Here is a 23,968-nt window from a genome sequence, read left to right on the forward strand (position 1 = left end):
TTGGTAACAAATTTTGCCATTATTTTCACAGGCCCTCACAACTGACAGAATCAAAGGTCTTGGTCAGATGGACAAATAGTGTGTACAGACCTTAATTCTCCTCCTAACATTTCTCCTAGGGTTGTCGGACAAGAAACACCATATTGAGGCATTCTGCCTCTCGGGTAATTGCCCATCTTCCAGGTGAAGTATTAGTCAATTAAGGAGAATTCTGGCAAGAATCTTGCCAGTAGTGACTAAAAGAGAGATCCATCTGGGATTGTCACAGGGAAATCTATTTCCTTTACCTTTAAAGAGATGGACAATGGAAGCATTCTTGAACTTCTAGAGATAACCTCTTTTTGCCATATGAACCAGAAAATCTCAATCAGCTTTTGTCTGCCTTGTAAATCTCAGGCAGAATAAAATCAGTACCAGGTGCTTTGCTGTATGAGAGGAGACAAAAGGCTTCAGTTGGAAATTTGGCTAAAGAAAGATTGACTTCAACCTGAGGTATACTGGTCAATGGCTTCAGCATTGATTGATGATGGATGAAGTGTTCAGCTTATCTCTCCAAGATTATATCCTTATCACTAAATAATGTGATTCCCTCAGCACTAAGTGGTTGAGATGCATCATTTGTCTTTGGCCCATAAATAGCCTTCAGTACATCATGAAAGTGTTTTGAATTCAATGTAAAACTTAATTTCATCTACTTTCTTATTTAGCCAAGAATTCTGCATCTAAGTTTAGCCTTTACTTTTGATGTCCTCTTAGAGACAGACGAACTATCCTGCTGAATAGAATGCCCAATGGAGCTTTCATTTTTTGCTTCATAGTTTCTGAAAAAAGGCAGCTAGGTGATACAATGGGTAGAGTTCCAGCTCCAAAGTCAGGAAAACCTGAGTCCAAATTTGATCTCAGAGACACTTACTAGCTGCAAGACCTTAGGCAAGTCACTTAACCTGGATATAATTTCATCATATCCAGGGCAATCTCTAGTCATCCAGATTCATATATGGCTACTGGACTCAGATGGCTCCAGAGGAGAAAGTGAGACTTAGCACAGTCCCCTCCTCACTGAATCTAAATCATATGCTTGTCATGGCATCACCTCCCTTGATGTCAAGGTCTTCTGTGAGAACAAAGGACAAATATCATCAGTTTCTGAATTTCACCATCTTTTCATCAGACCAATCTAAATGTTTGTAAGAGTACTGACCCAGATGAGTACAACAAATCTCAGTTCCACTGTTGCCAATTGTGTGTTAGCTTAACTTTCTCTCCAAGTTAGCAACAAACTCTTCCTACTTATAAAAGTGCTCTAAACTGTTGACATTAATTCTCCTAGAAGTCCTCTTACCCTGGAGCTAACTGCTTTTGCTGATATGAATATTTAGCTTGGAGAGGATTAATTAATTAATTAATTAATTAATGTGATCAATTCAGCACTTTGTACCATACATTGTCTTTGTCACTCTCACATCCTGTATGTCTCTTTTCTTTGCAATCATATAGTCAATAAGATGGCAATTTTTCCTTTGAGGGTTCATTCATGAAATTGTATTGCATTTAGACAAGGGGAAGACAGTGTTGGTGACAAGGCCATAAGTTGCACAAGTCCTCAGTAGTGAATGCCACATTACAGTTTCTAACTCCATTCTCCCAAGGACTCCCTGCCATGCCTGTGCCTACTCTGGCATTAAAGTCACCAATAATTATAAGCTTGTCCTTTTTCAGTACACTTTTGATGAGGGTCTCCAGATTTTTCATATGATGTTTCAACTGAAAGAAGGATCCCTACTTGTTATGGTAAGCAGATCAGGATTGAGTGAAGCAATCAGATTGGTTTTTTTTACTTTTTTTCAGTTAATATTTATTTTTTTCCACTTAAATACAAAGATAGTTTTCAACATTCATTTTTTATAAGATTTTTAGTTCTAAATTTTTCTTCTTCCCTTATATCTCTTCTCCCCAAGATGGCAAGCAATTTGATATGGGTTATACATGTGCAATCATGTTAAGCATATTTCCACATTAGTTGTATTAGAAAGCAACAGTTTTTAGGGCACCTTTTCTAGCCCATTCCTCATTCCAGGTGGAAAAAAAGGGAGTCCTTCAGTCCCATTTCTGTTTTGGTCTAGTGAGAATACAATCCTATTGTCTGAGTTGCTGGTATTTCAGGGTTATGACTACTGCTCCCAATGTGTCTGTACATTCTGTTTCATCACTTGCCTGTGATCACAGGCCATTTGTAATGGTAGGTTGGGGCTACTTGTCCTAAGGGTTCTTAGGTATAAACCTTAGGAGCTGATGGTTTTCTTATACTTTTGCTCACAAACCCCTACCAATGTATTCTCCCTAATGATTATCAATTGATATGTTAGTCTTGATTAACTTCTAGAGAGTCAGACTTGATTAGCTTTTAGAGATGGGTCTTGACTGGGACTATTTCTGACACTAAGGCTGGCCTGCCACTGGAATGCCCACTTCTAAACTAGCTTGCTATTTCTGTCTCAGTTCATAGGCTGTGACAGACTCCTCAGTCATTTCCAATATACTTCCTATGTAGCACTACTCCATTTCATTCAATGTTAGAAGTATTCTGTTTCTTGCAAACTAATTAAGAACTTTTCTCTCCCAGTTGAATGTCTTTGATGCCACATGTATTCTTACCTGACAAATATCAAGGTCGAACACATCATGTTAGTTGCTTTAAATGATGAGGACAGATTGCTTGATTAAATAGATTGCCATCCTTACACATGTAAAATACTTTCTCAAGTATAAAATGTCATAGATGGAAGGTTCATTCATTATTTACTGAGAGAAACAAAATTCTAGTGGTACTTGAAGCCAGTGTTTCCTAACTTCAAGGCCAGTTCTTACAGTGCTGCCTTTCTAATACTCTGCCTTGTTCAGATGAAACACGGGTGCTGTGTTCAGTTCCAATAAGCATATTTTAGAAATGATATTAACATACTGGACAGCAACCAGATAAGAGGATCTATTTAAAAGTATCAGGGTTATTTAGCCTAGGAGAGAAAAGAAAAAAGGGTAGATATCATAGCTATTATTGAGCTATATTGTTATTGAGCTTGTTGGTCATTTGGAAAAGAGATTAAACTTGTTCTTCTAATGTTTGTCCTTTTCGCTTCAGAAGATGACCATGACATCAGGGAGGCAATGCCATGACAAACACATGAATTGGATTTGAGTGAGGGGGTGCTTTGCAAAGTCACTTTCTCCTCCAGAGCCATATGGGTCCAGTGCCAGATATGAATCAAGTGACTTGCCCAAGATCATATAGCAAGTAACAGTCAGTTTCCTGAGGTTGGCTCCTGACTCCAAAGCAGTACTCTTCTAAGTTCTAGACAGCCTTTCAGAAAGGAAGACCGAGGTGTGACATCAATCTAATAATTAAAACCACAGTTGGACCCAAGGGTTTGGGGAATTCCACCCTCTCCTCTCCATTAAGGGGTCCCTCTTCTCTGGATGTACACACTGGGTTCAGTCCTGATGAGGACTGACCATTTCAAAAAAAGTCAGGTTTTTTTTTTCCATTCTTTTTGGTTCCTTATTTTCTCACCTTAGCAAACTGAGAATACTTAAAAGTTTGTGTTTGACTCCAGTTTAGGAGAGAATAGATAGACATTCAATGCATACTGGAGCAAATGAATGAATCACGAATTGATTCTTCCACATTCAAAAAGTGTTAAAAGGAAAAAACTTTCACTGACAGAGATACAAAACACAATCTAGTAAGTTATGTCTACTGTTCTGTTCTCCTAAATGATGGAGAATTAAAAGTACCAAAACATAAAGCACAATTCAAAATTTCTTTAAGACCCATGACTTCTGATAAACCAAGCCAGGGGTTGAGGCCTTCTCCTTCCCACCCCAGTAGAATCCTCCCCAATGCAGAAATTTCTCTTACCACCAACCAGCTAAAGTGGAAGCTAGGTGTTGCTGTCAAGAGAATGGTGGACTTACAATCCTGCCTGAGATGCTAGTTGTGTGACTTTTCTTAGACTTAGTTTTCCTCATCTGTGACAGTAATAAGTAGCATTTATTTATCACTTTAAAGTTTGCAAAAGTCTTTACAAAGGTTTTTACAATTTTTTTGATACTTACAACAGCCCTGAGAGGTAGGAGCTATTAATATTTCCATTTGACAGATGAGAAAACTAAGACATACAGACTGTAAGTGATTTGCCCAGGATCTCGAAATCAGTATTGCTGACTGCATGCTTGGAGATAGATTAAATAGTCCCTAAATTCAAAATCAGAGAATGCAGAGTTGGAAGGGATCTCAAAGGTCATCTCTTCAACCTGTACCCAGACAAGTTTCCACGTTGTCTGTACATTCCCTGTCATTGAAACCCTAAAGAATGACTCTCACCGTACACAGCACCCACTTTCCCCTTCACCCACTTTTTTTTTTTCAACTGTGCGGGTTGTAAGAAAGTCCAATCAATTAGAGAGCTGGAGAGAGGTGTTCTCAGCCCACGGTCTTCTGGGAGATGTAGTCCACGGAGATTTCCAGCAGCACCCCGAAGAGCGAGGGTCTCCCGGCCCAAAGCACTGTGGGACGTGCGGTCCCCAGGGGGCTGAAGCCCCCGGGAGCCCCGCCGGCCCTTGGGAGCTTGGAGCCGCAGGCCATTAAAGCGCTGTCCAACGGAGGGAACTGGAGCGGAGAGATGTGACTTCTTGCCCCTCGTGGGTCCCACTCCGTAGTCCGAGCCAGAATGCTGCCGGGACCAGAGCCCGGACCCCGGAGCCCAGCCAGGGTAGCCCGGGGCCGCAGAGGCGTGAGTCTCACCGCGCGTGGGGAGGCCACGTCGGGGCCAGCTTCAGGCCGGCGCGGCGCGGGGCGGGGGGAGGTCTCTAGTGCCGCCCCCCTCGCGGGACATCCCGGGGTTCGGGAAGCGGGAGAAGGGCGAGAACTACAAGTCCCGAGGGGCTGGCGAGCCACGGCGGCGGAAGGGGCGGTCTGGGGGCGGGACGGGGCGTGGGCGCCAAGGGGAGCCCGCCGCTGCGGGGTCCCGGGCTGCGGAGAGGCCGAGACCATGTCTGCGGGCGGGAGCTGCGGCCAGACCCCGAGTCGGGCCATCCCGGCCGCCCGTCGGGTGGTGCTCAGCGACGGCTCGCAGCTGCCGCCCGGGGACTACAGCACCACCCCGGGAGGCACGCTCTTCAGCACCACCCCCGGAGGTATAGCGGGGGGCCGGGGCGCAGCCCCTGGACGGGCTGGGGGCGGGGGGACCGCGCCAGAGGGGGCCGAGGCTCGCCTGATCGGGGGAGGGTCGCGGGCTGCCCCGACGGAGCGAGGGGCGCCTGGGCTGCCGGAGCCCCGGGGGGCAGCTGGAGCGCCAGCCTCAGCCGGGAGTGGGGCGGGGGTCCTATGCCAGGTGCCCTTGGCCCGGGGTCTCCCGGCTCCACTACCCCGGGCTGAAGAGACAAAGAGCTCTGCCTCCAACCCGAACCGCAGCGCCGTTGTCGCCCCTCACCCCTCCTGGGCAGTGCCATGCTGCCGAGCGCGCATCGGTGCCCTCGCGCCGACCCTGGGGGCAGACGTCCCGAGGGAAGATCGAGGCACCCACATTTCTCCCTTTTCTCGCTACCCCCTAAATACCCCCCTGCGGATAATAACGGGTGGGTGAAAGGTGCTCCTGGTTCAAGCAAGTTGCTTAATAGGACGCCCAGGGCCGCCTCCCGAGCGCCTACCCGCTGGTAGTTGGTCCCCATCCAGCCCCCTCCGCGTGGCCGAGCCTGGTTCCAAAAACCAGTGGGTTCGTTCCGAGGGGAGTCGGGGAGGTGGCTCAAGAGGACCGTTTGTCTGCCTTGCCAGTAAAAATCCTGAGTGGCTTAGAAGGAAGTGGAGCTTGGCACATGGTAGAGAAGGAGGGGTGGCGGCCAGCTCAGGGTTTTCCTCTGGTACACATTCCCATGAAGCCTCAGGGAATTCTGCCTGGAGGAGCTGATGAAACCTGCATTCGTGTTTGCATGATGAAACTTCTTCCCATGGCTCACCGCTTCCCCTCCCTTCCCCTCAGATCTCTTTGCCCCATCTCCTTTTGCCCCTGTGCCTTGCTTTTTACCTCTCTCCTCCCCTTTCTTTCCAATCGATGGGGGGGGGGGGGGGGGCAGCTTAAAGGTTGGGCAGAAAACAATCCCCAGACTAGAGGAAACTTGGACTGAGCTGGGGCGGGTATGGGGGGGGGGCGGTGGAGTGAAGGGAGGGACTTGCAAATGCTGGGGTATTATCTGCTGACCTGCCCTTCAGGGGCCACATGTTTATTTTCTCAGGCAGAAACTTGCAGCTGCCAGTCCCTTCCACATTAGCTTTAGCCCAAGTTGGACACCCAATAGACCTGATCCTGAACAATGAATCCTGAAATAGAGAAGGAAGAAATCTTAGAGAGGATCTCATCCTACCACTTTATTTTGTCAAGTGAGAGAACTGAGGCCAAGGGTAAATAAAAGTGAGTTCCTTTGGTTATATGAACAAAATCTCTTTGTCCTATCCAGATTTCAGGGAGAGAATGCCATTATATCACCTTTTAGCACTTACTATCTCATGGGGAAGTAGGTAAGCCATCATCCCCATTTTACAGACGAGAAACCTGAGGCTCAGAGACTCGGGGTATATTATTGGCCTTTAGGTTACTTCCAACTGTGAAATTATGTGAAAAGTGATTTATCCAAGAGGGTCCCACAGCTAGCCTCAAACCAGTGCTCCTTCCTCTTTATCTGCATCCATTTGTCTCTTTTCTAAACATTGAGTCATTTGCCCTTCTCTAAGCCCTCCCCTTATCCTCCACATTCTTTCTTTTTTGTTGTTGTTGGGGGGGCGTTTTGTTTGTTTGTTTTTGCAAAGCATTGGGGTTAAGTGGCTTGCCCAAGGCCACGGGGCTAGGTAATTATTAAGTGTCTGAGGCCGGATTTGAACTCAGGTACTTCTGACTCCAAGGCCAGTGCTCTATCCACTGGGCTACCTAGCTGCTGCCTCATTCCTCTTTATCAAGTGACTATGAAGACAGGCTAGAGAAATCCTCCCTTCCTTGCATCTAGTTTTGAAAAAGCTGTTACCCTTGACACACATCTCAATGACTTGTATTTACCTTCGTTTTTGAAGAACTTTTAAAATTATAGCAGTGGATTATCTGTTTTTCTGAGCTTTCCATTTATGTGTTGTCTTCCCCTATTAGAATCTAAGCACCTTGAGGCCAGCACTGGCATTGTTTTTCCTTGGGTTTGTATCTCAGACTTGAGTCCAGTGTAATTCAGCCCATAGTAGGCATTTAATAATAAATGTTTGTTTCCTACCTTTTCCAAATTTATGACCCTGTGGTATTGACTGTAGGGACATCCTTGAGATTCTTGAATCCAACCCTGTGGCCACAATTATAAGTTAACTGACTCCTCTGTGGGTGACCAGCCTGTATCCTTTGTTTGCTTGGATGAAACCAGCTGCCCTGGGACTTAATGAGAAACATCAGCCTGTTAAGGATTTTAGGCCAGATGGTATGGTACATACATGTAATCCTGTCCTTGGTGGATTATTTAAAGTCAGAAATTATGAGCTATCTTGTCATTCCCCCACACAACCAAGGCTTCACACTAAACATCAGTTTTTTCAGTTGATCATTATAGGATATGAATTTAAGGTCCTTTACAATTTTAATTAGGGTGACTACATGGCACAGTGGATAGTGTCAAAACTAGAGAAGGAAAATCTGAATTAAAATATGGCATCAGACACTTAGCTGCATGATCCTGGGCAAGTTTCTTAGCCCTTTTGCCTCAGTTTCCCCCTCTGTAACATGAGGTGGAGAAGGAAATGCCAAACCACTCCAGTATCTTTGCCAAGGAAACCCCAAATGAGCTCATGAAGAGTCAGTCACGACTGATCAACTAAACAACAACAATGCCAGTCATTTCTTCAAACTATATCAGGTATCAATATAATAAGCCCCTATGAGTGGAGTTGCTGAGCTACCCCTGCCCCTAGGGTTTGCGAGTACAGGCAGGACTGCTCAGATGGGAAATGTTGGTCAAAGACCTACAGCAGTGGAACTAACCATTCACTTTTTTTTTTAGTTTTTTTTGCAAGTCAATGGGGTTAAGTGGCTTGCCCAAGGCCACAAAGCTAGGTAATTATTAAGTGTCTGAGGCCAGATTTGAATTTAGGTACTCCTGACTCCAGGGCTGGTGCTCTATCCACTGCGCCACCTAGCCACTCACCATTCACTTTTAGAATAGGAGAGAAAACTCAGTCTCTTCTCTAGCCCCTAAAAAAAAAAAGAGTAACTTCTTCTTCTCTGTTCCTTTTGATCAATGATAAATTCATACACAAGGCCCCAAATTAACTTCTTCCTTATGTTAACAAAAAACATTTATTAAGATCTTAGCCTGTACAGAAACTGGGGAGAAGGAGAAAGGCAGAAACTTCCCTTGCCCTCAGGAAACTTAGATGTAGTGTAAATAAGATAGGTACAGAGGAGATGGGAGGTAATCTCTAGGGAAGGTACCAATAGAAGAGAAAGTAGCACCAAAGCTGAGTCCTGGGAGACAACCCCCACCCCCCAAAAGCTTGGATATATAGGGTCTAGGTGGAAGAGCCTAGATCATCCCCTGCTGCTGGATCATTAGAGTTCTAGCAAGAGAGTGAAGACTGGAAAGGTAGGATGGGGCCACAATATGAAAAGCTTAAATGCAGATACCAAGGTTATTAGGAAGCACACCTCTAGACAGGAATCCCTGAATTCAAACCTTGCCTCAGCACTTATTAGCTAAGTGACCCAAGACCAGTCACTTAATCTCTTCCAACCTTAGTTTTCTCAGTAAAATGTGTAGGGCACCTAGGGGTCAGAAGTGGTTAGCTGGAGCCTAAAGACAGGAAGATTAGATTCCTTTTCCTGACTTCAAATTTGAACTCTAGCACTTCCTAGCTGTGTGACCCTGGGCAAGTCACTTCATCCTGTTTTCCTTAATTTCCTCATCTGTCAGATGGGCCAGAGAAAGAAATGACAAACCTTTCTAGTTCCCTTGCCAAGAAAATCCTGAATGGGATTTTGAAAAGTTGGACATAACTGAACTAAGACAGTCTTTAACATATCGGGGTTTTTAATGAGGATCAAATGAGTTAGCATATGTACAATGTGTTGGAAACCTTAAAACACTTTATAAACGTCACTTACGAGAGGACTTTATATTTTATCCTGCAGGTAGGAATAGAGAAGGGGAGGATTTATTGAAGCATAAGTGCTCCCTCTGGAACAACCAAGGAAGAATAAGAAAATAAGGACCCTCTATAAGGCAAACTTATCTTGGGTGTCCATTTGTTCAGAATCCAGGCCAAGTCAGATCCGGTTTTCACCTGTCAGAACCAGTAGATCTGATATGAGTAGCCGAGACATCTATCTATGAGTTGCCTTACTCCTCTCATCCCCACCCACTTTCCTCTCCCCCACAATATTCACCCCCTTGCCTCCAGGGCCCTTTTTTAACCTTAAGGAAGCTTGAAATAATTAAGAAGTCTCATCTGGTTAGTATTTCTGCCCCAGGAGACCTTCCATTTCTTTCACCTTTTCAGAGGGAGTGTCTAAAAGAATTGGAGCTATATTGAACATGAAGTCTAACCCCTTCATTTTCTGCAGTTGAGAAAAACCAAGGCCCTGTAGGCTATCAACTGGATCCAGGCCACAAACTTGATTAGCTGCAGGTAACTGGGGCAGGTGATGAATCTATCCAGATAAGCAAACTTTGTCCATGATATCTTAGGCTTGAGTGCCTTCTCTCCAGAGCCAAATTTTCTGCTGGCATAGGTGAGGAAGAATGTGTCTTTTTCAGAGGGTTTAGATTGAGGGAGAGATGTTGGGGTGAGGGGGTCCTTGGAGGAGCACAGTAGTGAACAAAGAGTTTTGGAGTCAGGATCTTGCCACCTGACCATCTGTATAACAAGGACCATATTGTTGAACCTTGAGTTTTCTTTGTTAGGAGAAGTGGTTGGACCATAAAAATAACAATAACATCTTAATATACACACATAGATAGAGATCTTTAAGGTTTTGCAAAGCATTTTACAGATTTTATTTGCTCCTCACCACAACTCTTAGAAACTTTTATCCCCACTTTATAAACGAGGAAACTGAGATCAGCAAAATTTAACTTCCTTAACTAGGAAATAGCTGAGGCTGAATTTGAACTCAGATCTTCCTGACTCCAAGCTTAGCATTTCATCACTGCCTCAAAGGAATCAGTTGACCCAAGGTCCTTTCCAGCTGAAAGATTTATGATCTATTTCTGAGAAACATAAGAAAAATATATCAGAGGATATAGCTAAAAGTTAGGGATTCTCCAGTTAAAAATTTCAAGAGGAAGTGACTTATGTTTTTTTCATTTACACATGGATTGTGAAATAAAGATAGCTAGCTCCTTCTGCACCCCCTAGGACAATGTGGAAAGGCATAGATATTTTATCTCTGTAGAGAAAAGAGGCAGCTGTTCAGAGCTATCTCCCATGTAGTGGCTATGGCTGGGCTCCTGTCGCACTAGAGCCACTTTTGATCGTTAGCCCACAATAGTCACCTGATCTCTTTCGGAGACATTCCAAGGGAATGTTTTAGCTAGGGTGGATTTTGTATTAAATATTAAATTTTTTTAAGCCTTGGCTCTGATAAATATAACGGCAGCTAAAACGTCGCCATGGGTAGAGTATTAGACCTGGAGTTAGGAAGACATATTCAAATCTGGCTTCTGACCCTGGCAGAGTCCTTCAATGTCTATCTACCTCAGTTTCCTCATCCATAAAGTGGAAATAATGGCAGCACCCCCCCCCCCCCACAGAGTGGTGAAGAGCAAATGAGATCATATTTGTAAAATGTTCTAAAAATGCTAGACCAGTACCCATTGTTCAGCAGACAACCTTTGAATCAAAAAGGAACTATGCTTTTCCTCAAGTCCCCTTTCCAGATTAGTCTCCTGGGCAGTGTCATTTTGGAGTCTGTAGAATGATTTGGTGTCTCAAAATTTCAGTTATTAGATTGTGAGTTCCTTGAGGGCAGAGATTGTCTTTTGCCTCCTTACACAGATTTTGATACATAGTAAGCACTTCACAAATGTTTATTGATTACCTTTGCAAATTAGGAATGATCATACGTCATAACTGTGAGGTTAGGTAGGGAACAATCCCAAAGTAAGTATTCCTAAGTTATACATCAATAATTTTCTTCATAGTTAATGATTTACTCAAACTGTCCTCCCTCATCTCCCATATAAAGCCAGCCAGGGGCACATAAACTCCGACAGATTATATCAGATTAGAAAGATATGGTGCCTCAGTGGAGCTCATCAGCAAAAGGTTGGGCACCGGGTAATTTTTTTAAACCCTAAAAAGTCATATAGCCATGTCCTGAAGTATATAGGGATTTGAATTTTTGTTTCTGTGCACAATTTAAATCCAAGACCTTACTTTGTGGGGGCTATTCAAGGATAATCATTCATGTAGAACTGACCAGCACTGGCACTGGTAAAATCTTTTGAGTTAAATAAACTTAAGTCTATGCTGGGAGGTTTGCCTTGGAGAGGGCTCTTAATAAGAGGCTGTGGAACAAGATGTTGCTTTGAAGACAATTGGGGGATTGTCCCTACCCAGAAAACAAGACAGTGTTCCAAGCTGTCCTTCACAGTATAGAGGCTGTCTCCCATTGCAGAGTGCAAGTTAGGAAGGAAAATTATTGTGAAATATTCTTCCAGTAAACCAGTGCAAAGGAAATGAAGGGCCTCTCTTACCCACAGGGTAATAATAGTAATAATAACATTGGCCAACTATAGAGTACTTTGCAGAAGTAAGGGACTTTTTTTATTAACTGTATTTCTGTATAATTGGTTTCTTTTATAATTCTGTATATTTGAGGCCTTGAAGAACATGATTCTGAGAAGGGGTGTCCATAGGCTTCACCAGACTACCAAAGGGATCCAAGACACCATAAAGATTAGCTAACTATCCTGTGGACCTTCCCCATGAATACAAATTTATTTAAAAGGACTTCTTAAATCTTTAGGGCCCATTAGCCATTTAGAATATCTTTTTTTTTTTTAACTAAGAAATCCCTATTGCTTACTGGGAAACTTGGTAAAAGAGAATTAATTCCCTCATTTTAAGTATTCAAACTACACTAATACTTTTGGGACAATCCATAATCTTGAGCTTCTCAAGCAGCCTTGTGAGGAAGATACTAGGGGCAGAAGTTAAGTCACATGTTAGGGGTAAAGTCACAGGAAGTTTTTGAGGCTGGATTTGAATTTGAATCTTACTGACTCCAAGTTCCAAAGACAATGGACCCCTATCTTCTAGAATAGCTAGCATTTGTAAAGCTATAAAGGTGTGACTCAATTTTTAAATTTAAATTGAACCATTATCTATAAATTATTAAATTATTTTAAAGTTTTAAAGCCACATACCAGCTACTTTATTAATGAGATTTAGAACTAAAAGGAACTTAGTCCTCTGTTAAGAGGACATCCAGATTGTGTCATTCTTTGCCTGAATAACTTGAATAAGTCTCATGATTTTTCTTGGACTTCAGTTTCCTCATTTGTACAAGGTGGTTTCTAAGATCTCTTCCAACTCTCAATGTATACTACATTTTATAGATGAGAAACTTAAGGCCTATAGAGAAATTAAGCAGTTTGACCAAATCATTCATTTAGGGAATGACCAAGCCAAGATTCAAGTTTAGGCTTTGTCATTCCTAATCCAGTAGTGATCTTTATAGTTTCTCATAGATGTTTAAATTGTTACGTTCCCCAAGCACAGAAAGTGAGAGAAATGATTATTTCTCTCTTTTATTAATAACCAGTTATTGAGTTAGGACTAAGATTTTTCTTCCTTTCTATTCTCTCATTCAGAAATCAGCCCCTGTAGGTTTTTCCTGCATCCTTTGAAGTGCTGGGCTACTTAGATCTGATCAACCAGGCAGAGAAATTCTAGTTTTGGTTAATTGGTCCCTTCCTGGCCTTAGGCCTCTGCTCTGGGTAGATGTGGATTTCCCCCTTTTGTCTAGATTACCCTAGATGGAGTGGTGTGGGTATAGTCTCTTTGTCCAAGACTGACAGATCAGAGTCACATCCTATAGACCTTCATTATAGAATAAACCCACCTCATTATATTTGTTCTCTAATCAGAGTGGATTTCTAAGCTCAGGAACACCTTTTTTGTTGTTATTTCATGTCATTTTTTTCCAATTACATGCAAAGATAGTGTTCAGCATTCATCTTTTTAGCTCCACATTTTTCTACCACCCTCCCTTTCCTCTCTCCTCCCCATGGCAGAGAGTACTCTTACATAGGTTGGACATGTATAATCATGTATAACATATTTCCATATTAGTCATGTTGTGAAAGAAGAATTAGAACTATAAGGGGGGGGGAACATGAGAAAGAGAAAAAAAAGCTTTCAAACATGAACATAGTAAGCTTTGGTCTGCATTCAGAGTTCATAGTTTTTTCTCTGGATATGGTTGGTATTTTCCATCACAAGTCTTAGAATGTCTCTTAGAATGTCCTTGGTCACACTGAGCTGCTGAGGGGAACTAAATCCTTCATAACTGATCATCTCACAATGAGTAACACTCACTCTTCTAAGGGAGTGTAAGTGTTGAGTGGACTCCTTGAAGAAGCTTTGGTTTTGAAAGGGAGTGAAATGATCATCCTTTAATTAATTATTCACCAGCAAAATTAATAAAATAATTAATTACTCATAAACTTTGTCTCTAATTTTTAATCTATCACATAAGAAAACTCCTTTTATAACTTCTCCCAGTAACAGGAGTGTGTTCTTTGGAGATCACAGTGGTAGCCATTCCTTTTGGTAAGTGGAATTTAATTTTCAAAAGATATTCCAAACCATACCCAGTGAATAAATGAGGTAATTAAGAGGTGGCCTAGCAAACCTACTTGGAGTCCAAAAGACTTGGCTTCGTAACACCATCTGACTGGCAAATCCCTTATACCTCTTTGAGGGTCTGGGAAGGACAGTCTTTGTAGTATGTTTCCTCCACCACGTTGTTGTGAGGTTCAATGAGATTATGTTCACACATAAGTTTTATTATCAGTTATAAGTGTCAATTATTATCATCATTGAACTGAGTAATAGTATCTATTAGGTTTGGTTTTTGTTTATGGAGTGGCTCTTATTCAGTTCTGCAAACATTTCTTAATCTTGAACTCTCTTTGTAAGTTTATTCCCAAAGAAGAGTTCCAAGAACATTTTGAACAAGAGTGGTTTCAGGCAACCTCAAAAAAGACATTTATTAAGCTGCTACTGTGTGCCAGCCTCTGTGTTGAAGACAAAGCAGACCTGCCTTAAAGGAATTTGCATTCTATTGGGAATACAAGCTTACATTTCTCCAAAAGGGCCTCCCTTTTGGCTAACTCTGAAGAATACTTATTTACATTTGTGAGTTCCGGTGCTTATGTTGAAAAGTCTGTCAAAGGCTGTGCATGGCACAGGAACAAGAAGGCTGAGTTTGGATCTTGGGATCTGAATTCAAATCCTAGCTCCTGCCAGTTTCTACATGTGTGATCTTGAGCAGAAGGATGCTTCATTCTCTGGGTCTATTCCTAACCTATAAAATAAAGGGGCTAAACAGCTGTAGATGACCTCTAAGCTCTCTGTCTATGGTCTTATGATTCCATAATTTTAGATTGGGGGAAACAGTACATAACGAGGGAAAGGGGATACAGGGAGGGAAAGAAGGTACTGGTATGGGACTAAACTCGACTGGAGAAACCTGAAATGAAGAAAGTCATGTGGATAGTGATTCTATCTGTGGCACTTTCAGGGAGGGACACCCCAGTTAGGGAGCAGGCCTCTGGGTGGGAAAGCTACAGGTGTGGAGGTGAGTCAGGCCAATGGGGAAGTGCCAGATCAAAGTACCGTATGCATCATTTTGAATAAAGACATTAATGAAATAACATTGAGTGCTTACTATGAGCCAAGTACTATGTAAAGTGTTGAGTTTGCAAATATAAAAGAAAATCCTGGCCTTCCTGGAGCTTATATTCTAATGAGAGGAAACAAAACACAGTGAAAGTTGCAGATAGCCCCGGGCATCTCTTTGCATCTCTTTTTCCCCAAGAAACTCTTCAGGTTTTATATCTCAAAAACAGTAACTAATCTACATTGGTAGAAGGAATTTACTCATTGGAAGTTATGGAGTTGCTGAGTGGGAAGAAGTTGAGACACATTTCTAAGAATAGTGGCCATGACTGATTTATTTGGTCCTAGTCTGTAGAGCGTAGCAGGTTTTAGGCTGACAAGATAAGCTAGTGAATAAGAATAATGGATAGCAAAACTTTTTGGTCTCTTAAATGTTGTTACTAAACAAGGAAAAGACAGAAATTTTCTCTCTTCGTCCCATCTCCCTGTCCTACCACATTTAAACCTAGTGAAATTGCACTAATACTTTTAGGACATCCCTTAGTCTGTGGAACTTTCTAACAATTCTGTAAGGTAAATACTACAGATCTTTCCTCCATTTTATAGATGGAGAAACTGAGGTTGGAAAAAGACAAATCATGTCCAGTATTCTTATCCACTGCTTTCTGAGGAAAAAAAGATCTTTTTTACTCCACATAAAACTGTCAGTTGAAAACCCAAGTGGCTTATTGTTCAATCTAGAGGAGTTAGCCCACGATAACCCTGCTGACCAGTATTTCCATCCTTATTCTCTTTATTTATTTATTTATTTGTTTGTTTTTGTTTAAGGCAATGGGGTTAAGTGACTTGCCCAAGGTCACACAGCCAGGCAGTTATTAAGTGTCTGAGGCCAGATTTGAACTCAGGTATTCCTGACTCCAAGGCTGGTGCTCTATCCACTGCGCCACTTAGCTTCCCCTCCTTACTCTTAGCCTGGACCAGAGATTTTTGACCTTTTTGTGTGTTACAGATCCCATCTCAGAATTATTTTTAAATTAATGATTGTCAATTAGAGGTTAGCGGAAAATAAAGATGTCACTTTTTTCCCCCATCCAAATTCATGGACCAATCAAAAACTACAGACTCTATAGCTCTCAGGTAAGTAATTTCTCATCTGGATGGAGAGGTAAAACAAAAACCTTATTTTGGGAATAGCATATTGTCAACTATAGCCCATTCTGATGGACTGAAATATAATAATAACTAACATTTATACAATCTTTATTATGTATCAGGAACTATTGTGTCATTTGATCCTCACAAAAAAACCCTGAGAGGTAAGTGCTTTAATTAGCCCCATTTTCAGAGAGAGGAAACTGAGACAGAGAATGTGACTTATCCAAGGTCACATAACCATAATATGTTTGAAGCTGAATTTGAACTCAGATCTCCCTGACTCTAGGTCCATTGTGACACCTAGCTGCCTGGAAGCTTCATTTTGTTAGGTGGCCTCCTTTTGAACCAGTCACTATAGCTGCATTTTGGGAGGGTCATTGCCATAAGGTTGGCCACCAAGAGTTAATATTTCTTTTACAGCAACCATCTATAGAGAGATATTTGGCCCTGTCTCCATGGAAAGTGCAGCTACACCAATAAAATCAGGGATCTTTGAAGTTCTAAAAGTAGTGGCAGGCAGGTACCAACAGAAAGGCCAGGACCATGGTCAGGAGGTCATTTTCCATTGTACTACAGTTTGGAATATTAGAATTGGTCATGCCATTCTGCTGTGTGTATTGTGTTTAATTTAATGAGCTAAAGTTTAAATGAGTAGCTTTTCTTGTCTTTCCTACTTTTCTGAGGAAAATAGAAAAAAAATCACCCTAGTCCTTTCCTTCCAGTTGCATCAGAACCTGCTAGTGCCCCTTTTCATGGGGCCTCTTCATTTCATCTTTAGTGAACATAGGTACAAATGGCAAACCACAAGGAGAAGACCTACTTTCAGGTCTGGATTATGGGATGGGGGGAAGGTTCATTCTGAGATTCTCTTTAGAAAAATCCTTGTTTTTTGTGGGGCTCTAAGGCTGTCCCTGGGATATGTTGCATGTATAGGCTCTGATCAGAATCCCTGTCTCTCCTAAGTGAAGTTCAGACTTGATGACTTTTGTCAGATTTTTCATCTGCCACCTTACCTTTTGCTGTCCCTGAATGGCTGTTCTAACCTATTCCTAAAATGCATCCCACAACCACCTTCAGTGTCTATTCAAACCCATCCTTTTCAAATTCCACTTTTTCCTTGATAACTTTCCCAGGTTTCTTACATTCCATTCAGAAATGAGCTTTGCTTTTTGAGAAAGTTGGCACTCACTAGACCCTATCTTCCTGTGTAAAATACTGTTACAGTATATATTCTGTTACACTGACTCAGTGTAACAAATAGTTATTACAGATCTATACTGTTTCAGCCCTCACAGTGCTGTACTAAAGTCAGACAATCAAATCAAGTGTCTGCTGCTTGACAGGGTACTGTGCTTAAAGAGGACCGAATTGTTCCTGAGAGATGTAAGCAAAGTGCTAAGGAAGAGAGTGAAAAGGTTGTTATTCATTGGAGAAGTGAGTTAAGTCAAAAAGCGTTTATCAAGCAGTTTAATTGTTGAAGGTACAGAAAAGGGAGCTCCTCAAGGAGCAACATTCTGGATAAATGGTCTTTTTACAACCTTTGCTTGAAGACTTCCATAAGGAGAGATTTCATTTATTTAATGAACATTAATGTTAGCCTCTTTCTCCCAGTCTTCTCTTCTCCAGGCTAAATATCACCAATTCCTTGAAATTATCCTAATATTGCTCATCATATGTTGCCTAATATTGCTGAAGGAGTCTTCATTATTATCCCAGGGGCCCTCCTAGTTGCTTCTCAGCTTATCAGTATGCTTCCTAAAACGTATCATCTAGAATTGAATACAGTATTCATATTTCCCATTCCTCCTCTCATTCCTCCTCTGACTTGTGCTTCTCTTCTTTTTAAACTTTTTTTTCTATTTAAAGCAATGGGGTTAAGGGTGACTTGCCCAATTATTAAGTGTCTGAGACTGGATTTGAATTCAGGGCTGGTGCTCTATGTTCTGCCACACTTAGCTGCCCCATGAACACCATATTCAGATAGTCCAACCAAAGTAGAATTTTGTTATTCATTTGTTCATTCAGTTACATCTGACTATTCATGACCCCATGGACCACAGCACTCCTCTGTCTTTCACTATCTCCCAGTCTGTCCAAGCTTATGTCTGTTGCTCCCATGGAACTATCTATCCATCTCATCATCTGCTGTCAAGAACACAAAAAAAATGAGAAATAAAGAAATAGTTCATCAAAACACACTTTCACAGTCACTACATCACAGAGTATATTCAGCATTCCATAACTCCTTTAAGTCCCATCACTGATCAACAGGAGGAAAATATATTTCATCATCAATCCTGGAATCAACATTGATCTTCACATGTAATCTGAATCCTAACATATTTTAGTGTTTATTCACATAGTTATTGTGTATAGTCCTTTGGTTGTACCTTCTGTATCAGTTCATGCAAGTCTTCCTATGTTTCTCTAAATTCTTCATTTATCATTTCAGAGCAGTGATAGCTTTTTTTTAAACTTTTTTATTTGGGGGTGTTTGGGGTTTTTTTTATTTCATGGCAATGAAATGATTTGCCCAAGGTCACATGGCTAAGGTAATTATTAAGTGTCAAGGCCAGATTTTCTTTAATCATGTTTCTGTGAACCAAGAATATCAACTCCCTGTATGTCATTTTTGTTCTCTTTTCCAGTCTACAGAACATTGTCCTTGTCATTAAAACATGAAAAATAAGAGTTGGGCTCTTCTGTTTTCCAAATCTCTTGGTTATTATCACTCTCCCTTTCTAGCAACAAACATCCTATCTTTGGTCTTTCCTATCTTTTGTGCCTGCATTTAAAAAAAAAAACAACTCAAAGTTGACCATTGAATTTCTGTATATCCACATTGGTCTCTTTAGATGATTCCCCTTTTCCCTCTTAGAGGACTTCTCTTTATATCATTAGAATTTCATGCTTGATTTTCCCATTCCCCCGTGCTGACAACTTTTTGAGATTTTAATCCATGGGAACCAAGTATCCCTTTCTCTAACCCCTTTGACATTTAGAATCCCTAAATCTGAGGTGTGAATTATACTCTGGCTTTTCTTTCTTTTATCACAGATTCTAAGTTCACAAGTACACAAGGTTACTATCATTAATATCCCTGCAATCATTTATTCTTTGGCAAGACTCAGATCTAAAAGAGAAGTTCCCCCTGATTGTTTCTCTCTCTACCCTTTGAAGAGTGAAACCATCACTAAAGTTAAAAAAATTTATTAGATGCTTTCTTTAAGCAGACAGAACTCCCAGTAGATGTTTAGATAATTGAAGTTACCCATCATGACTATGTTATGCCTTTCCAGGTAACCAGTAGCATGATCCATTTGCATTGTTGACTATCTGCCTTCATTCTCTTCATCCATGTACTCTCTGCCATGATTTCCTCCTGTTGCTTTCTGGATCTTCTCAGAAAAGTATATCTAATATAGAAAATATCACTGTTTACAGCCCTTCCCCCTTTTTTTTATTTATCCTTCCCCTTTTGAATCAAGTAAGAACCTTCCAAAACCATTATTTTTAGTCATGAATCCTGTTTTACCAAGTCAGTTTTGCCTCCTTCCATTGGAATCTCTGACACATCTTGCTTGTTAATCATTTGTGCATGTGTTTATAAATATTTGAGCCCATGGGTATCTACTGTTATTTCTTCTTTATAATTATTATTAGTGATTTCTAACTTGATGGATGTACTTAGGTTTCTCCTTTCTCCCATATCAGTTTAAAGCTTTTTTTTTTTGCAAGACTCCATCCAGACAAATATATTTTTTAACAACCCTTCTTAGATATACTCCATTTCTGGTTAGGAACAGATCATTCCTATATTTTAAGCCATGGATTAGAAATCCAACCCCAACTCCAGTCTCAGACACCATTTTCTTAAGCCATTTGCCTGCCATTCTTCTTTCAAGCTTTTATTTGTAGTCCATAGTAGGGATGAAAACTTGCCTCTTTCTTCCTAAGGTCTTGATTTTCTTTCCCAAAACTTCAATCTTTAGCGATGCTTCCAAGGTTCCTTGTGCAGAATCATTTCTCCTCACATAAAGTACCACATTAGGTATGAGCTCCTTGGTTTGTCAGATTTGGGAAGTTTTTCCATGACAACCAGAAAATATACTCTGGACAAATAACAGGACATTCACAGTTGTGGGTTTCCCCTTCTCATCTCAGATTTTTCCAGTTATTTGTTTTTACTCTTAATCCCATCTGCTTAGTTAAGAAATGTTTCATGTTCTTTGATAACCTGGAGAATGAGATGATTTTCTTCAAGGTCTTTTCCCCCACCTCTTCTAGGAAGGAGGTCAGGCTACTCTTTTATTTCAGTTTCAATCAATGCCTTTTGTTTTTATGTCGTATTCATTTCAAATATATTCTTCCCCCATCCCAACCAGTGTTATTGTTAATGCAAGGTTGTTTTTTGCTTGTTTGGTTGACTTTATTTGAAAGAAAAGAAAGAAAAAGTTCCAGTGTATCAACTGCACAGTGCAATTTAATTTTAGGTAATAAAGTAGCCTTTGTGGAAGAAAACTAATAAGCATTTCTATACTGGCAATTTCAGAGTTCATGCTACCCTCCATACTTTTTTGGAAGTTGTTCTGTGACCTTTATGCATAGGAAAGATGGCTTTGGGAAATTCAGGCTATCAAGAAACATTTCTTCCATGTCTTCCATGTACTAGGCTGTGGGGGCTTTATTTTTTGGCTCAGAATTATGATTCTTTGTAGAGACCTCCTTAATTGGAACTTGTTCTACCAGTGCAGATCCTCCACATCTCCACATCTACTTGCAGGGTAGACACTAAGAGGGGTGAGGACTTGACCAGTAACACAAAAGCCATCATGTGTCAGGGGCAGGACTTGAACCCTAACTCAGACTCACTACTCCATACTTTCTCTTATTCAAGGATACAAATGAAACAGGGCCTGCCCTCAGAGAGCTTGCAGTCTATCTGGGAGATAAATACAAGGTAGTTTGGAGGACACAGCTCCTGGCAGATGGGAGAGACCTCATGTGAGAAGAGGGGATGCTTGAGATCACCAACAGGATTAAAGATTTGGAGATGGGATAGCCTATTAAGAGATTTCCACTGGTCTTTGGTGTTTGGTCATTAGTCATGTCTGACTCTGGGCGACTCCATTTAGAGTTTTCTTGGCAAAGACATTGGAGTGGTTTGTCATTTCCTTGTCTAGATCATTTTACAGATGAGTAAACTGAGGCAAAGATGGTTAAATGACTTACCCAGGGTCACACAGCTAGTGCCTGACACATCACCACCTCCCTACCCTAAGTGAACTATTGAAAATATCTGGGAGAGTGGGAATAGAATGGAGGGGGTGGGTACAAGGTATCACAGGTGTATAGTTAACAACTTTCAGGCCTTTGACTGGATTTGAAATAAGAGACAAGCAGCAAAGTTTACCAAGGTTTTGAATGTGCACTCTGTAACTGATGCAGTGGTTGGAACTTTTCTTTAAAAAAAGTCAAGAAACAAAAAAAAGTAACAGTGCCATTGACAGATGATGAAGTAGGAGAGAAAAACAAGTTTTGGTGGAAAACTGGAAAGATTGTTTTTTTAATGTGCCAAGTTTGAAGCATTGGTGGGACATCCAAATGTAAGCAATTAGTGATATGGGTAGGGGGATCTGAAGAGAGGAGAGTGAGGGTTAAAGATAGAGATTTAGGAGTCCTTTGTATAGAGTTGGTTTTTAAAAGAGTAGGAATGAGAAATAGACCACATAGTGGTACTGCTGGATCAAAGGATATATAGATACTTTAATGACTGTTTGGGCACAATTCCAGATTCATCATTTCACAATTCTACCAGTATTGAATGTGTCATTTTTGTGTCTAATGGTAGCTATCTGGGGGGGGGGGGTACATGATTTTGTTGTATATTTGAAAGGAATAGCAAGTCATATGCACACAGAAGATTTATAGTTTCATCTTTTTATTATACTATGATATAAAAATGTTTGTTTTTTCTTTAAATTAAAAATAAAATTTTAAAAAAGAGTAGGAATGACTATTATTGCCAAATCAAAGAAGATAGAGAGGAAAAGAGGACTTAGAGCTGAACAACATATATGTATTAGGTATATCTATATAGTCTTGTGATCCTTGGATAACAACCTGTGAAGGAAATGCTAACTGTCCCCATTTTACAAAGTAGAAAACTGAAGTTTAAATAATTTGCCCAAATTAAATATCTCATAACTGGCAGAACTGGTCTTCTAACCTAGTGTTTCTGACTCCAAATCTAGTGTTTGTTTGGTTTTTTTCCTACTACACCAAAATAGTCATTTATCTGTAGCTCCTCCCCCCTCCATTGCCCACAACTAAACACATAGGGAGTGCTAAATAAATACAGATTTGATAACATTGGAAAGACATCAGCCTTTACAAAGAATTGAGCACTGCTAAGTAGTTGTAGATGTCTGGTTCCTCCAAGTTGGAGATATTGAGATGTAATAAAGTTGAAACACCAGATTTCTGTTGTCACCATAGGGAAATAGAATGATAGAGGCTGTGGAAAGGACATTAGGAGAGTCCTTAATCTAATCCCCTCTTGTTTTACAAGGAAAGAATTAGAAAGTTTTATTTCTATCAAAAAAACTTCCTTCTCTTTTCTAGGTTCACATCTCAAATCTACCCCCCCCTTTTTAAAATTTCTTTCCTTGAAAGCTAACAAACTAGGTCTGACTCTAGTTCCAGTCTCCCAACTTAGAAAATTAACCTATTTTTAAAAATAATCTTCCTAGCGTCCACAAGTGGTCTTGCGACATTGCCTATAAAATCATCACAACTTCTCTCTTGTTGCCTGGTGTGAGTACATGAAGATCCGCCTGGCCACACCTCTTGCTCCTTTATACGTGTATTCCTGGACTGACAGCTATTGACCAGAATATGTGCTTTGGACTTTATTGGGAGTGTCTGGTTCAAGGGAGAGCTGACTGCTCGTGACTTTAAGCCTACAAATGTGAACCTCCCCTGACCTCGTTCTGAAATGTTCTCTCTCTCCCTGGAATGGAAGCCGCAGTTCTAGGAATTCCACCCTTGTACTCCTTCCAAGGTTTCACTTGGCCTTGCTCCAGAGTAACTGTATTTTGGGAGGGGAGGATAGTGGAGTGGAACCCAAGGGAAGGGAAGTTTCTGCCCTTGTAGAGGCAAGCATTCATTGGCTTTATTAACACTCCAGCTATACCAGAGGCAAGAGCACTATACTAGCTCTGGAGAGGACTGGCACAGAATTAGAAGGCAGAGCTCCTGCTAGTATTTATTGAGATAAAAGTTAGGCATACCTCATTTTTGGAGCAAGAAACTGAGGCTGAAAGAAGGAAAGTAAAATTGCTAAGTATCCTGTGGGGGTGGGGGTAGGAGGAAGAAAGTGTAGTTAGACAAGGACTACTCTGGTAAAATAAAGCAACCTTTTTGAGGTGGAGCGAGATGAGGCTACCTGGGAACAGCTTATATGTTGTACCTGGCCTGAAGCTACAGAAGCAAATCAGTTTTTGTTTTGAACTGGCAGCTTTTGTGACTGCTTTTTTTCCATTAGCCACTAGAAAATTCCATCCAAACAAACCACAGAATCAAAGGATAAGAGACCAAGCTGGGGGCACCCAGTCAGCATGGAGGCCAAAGGATTTTCTTGACTTCCTTCTTCCTGTCCATAAGTATTCACCATTGTGAAAGGAGTCATTAAATGTCCAGGGTTAGAGTACAGACACTCCCCAAGGTTCCTCAGACCACTCAGCTTACACTAATCAATTCATTGCACCATTATTAGTTGTGTATCAGACAAGGGCAAATAAAAGGGCAGCATCTGGCAAGCTTCAGAAATGCTTCGTGGAGGATGAGACAGCTCAGTTGGCTTTTAAAGGATGTGAAGAGGGAGAG

The 23,968-nt window shown here is 41.1% G+C and overlaps 1 protein-coding gene across 1 annotated transcript in view; it reads left to right on the forward strand.

Annotated features, from left to right (window-relative positions):
* Positions 1-5,020: 5,020 nt before the first annotated feature.
* EIF4EBP1 (eukaryotic translation initiation factor 4E binding protein 1) overlaps positions 5,021-23,968 on the forward strand; it is a 28,116-nt gene continuing 9,168 nt past the window's right edge. The window contains exon 1 of the mRNA XM_074208813.1: positions 5,021-5,193. Coding sequence (XP_074064914.1) covers positions 5,049-5,193 — 145 coding nt within the window. The 5' untranslated portion in view covers positions 5,021-5,048. The remainder of the gene's footprint in view (positions 5,194-23,968) is intronic.

This window comes from Macrotis lagotis, chromosome 1, assembly GCF_037893015.1.
Source record: "Macrotis lagotis isolate mMagLag1 chromosome 1, bilby.v1.9.chrom.fasta, whole genome shotgun sequence".
Lineage (NCBI taxonomy): Eukaryota > Metazoa > Chordata > Mammalia > Peramelemorphia > Peramelidae > Macrotis > Macrotis lagotis.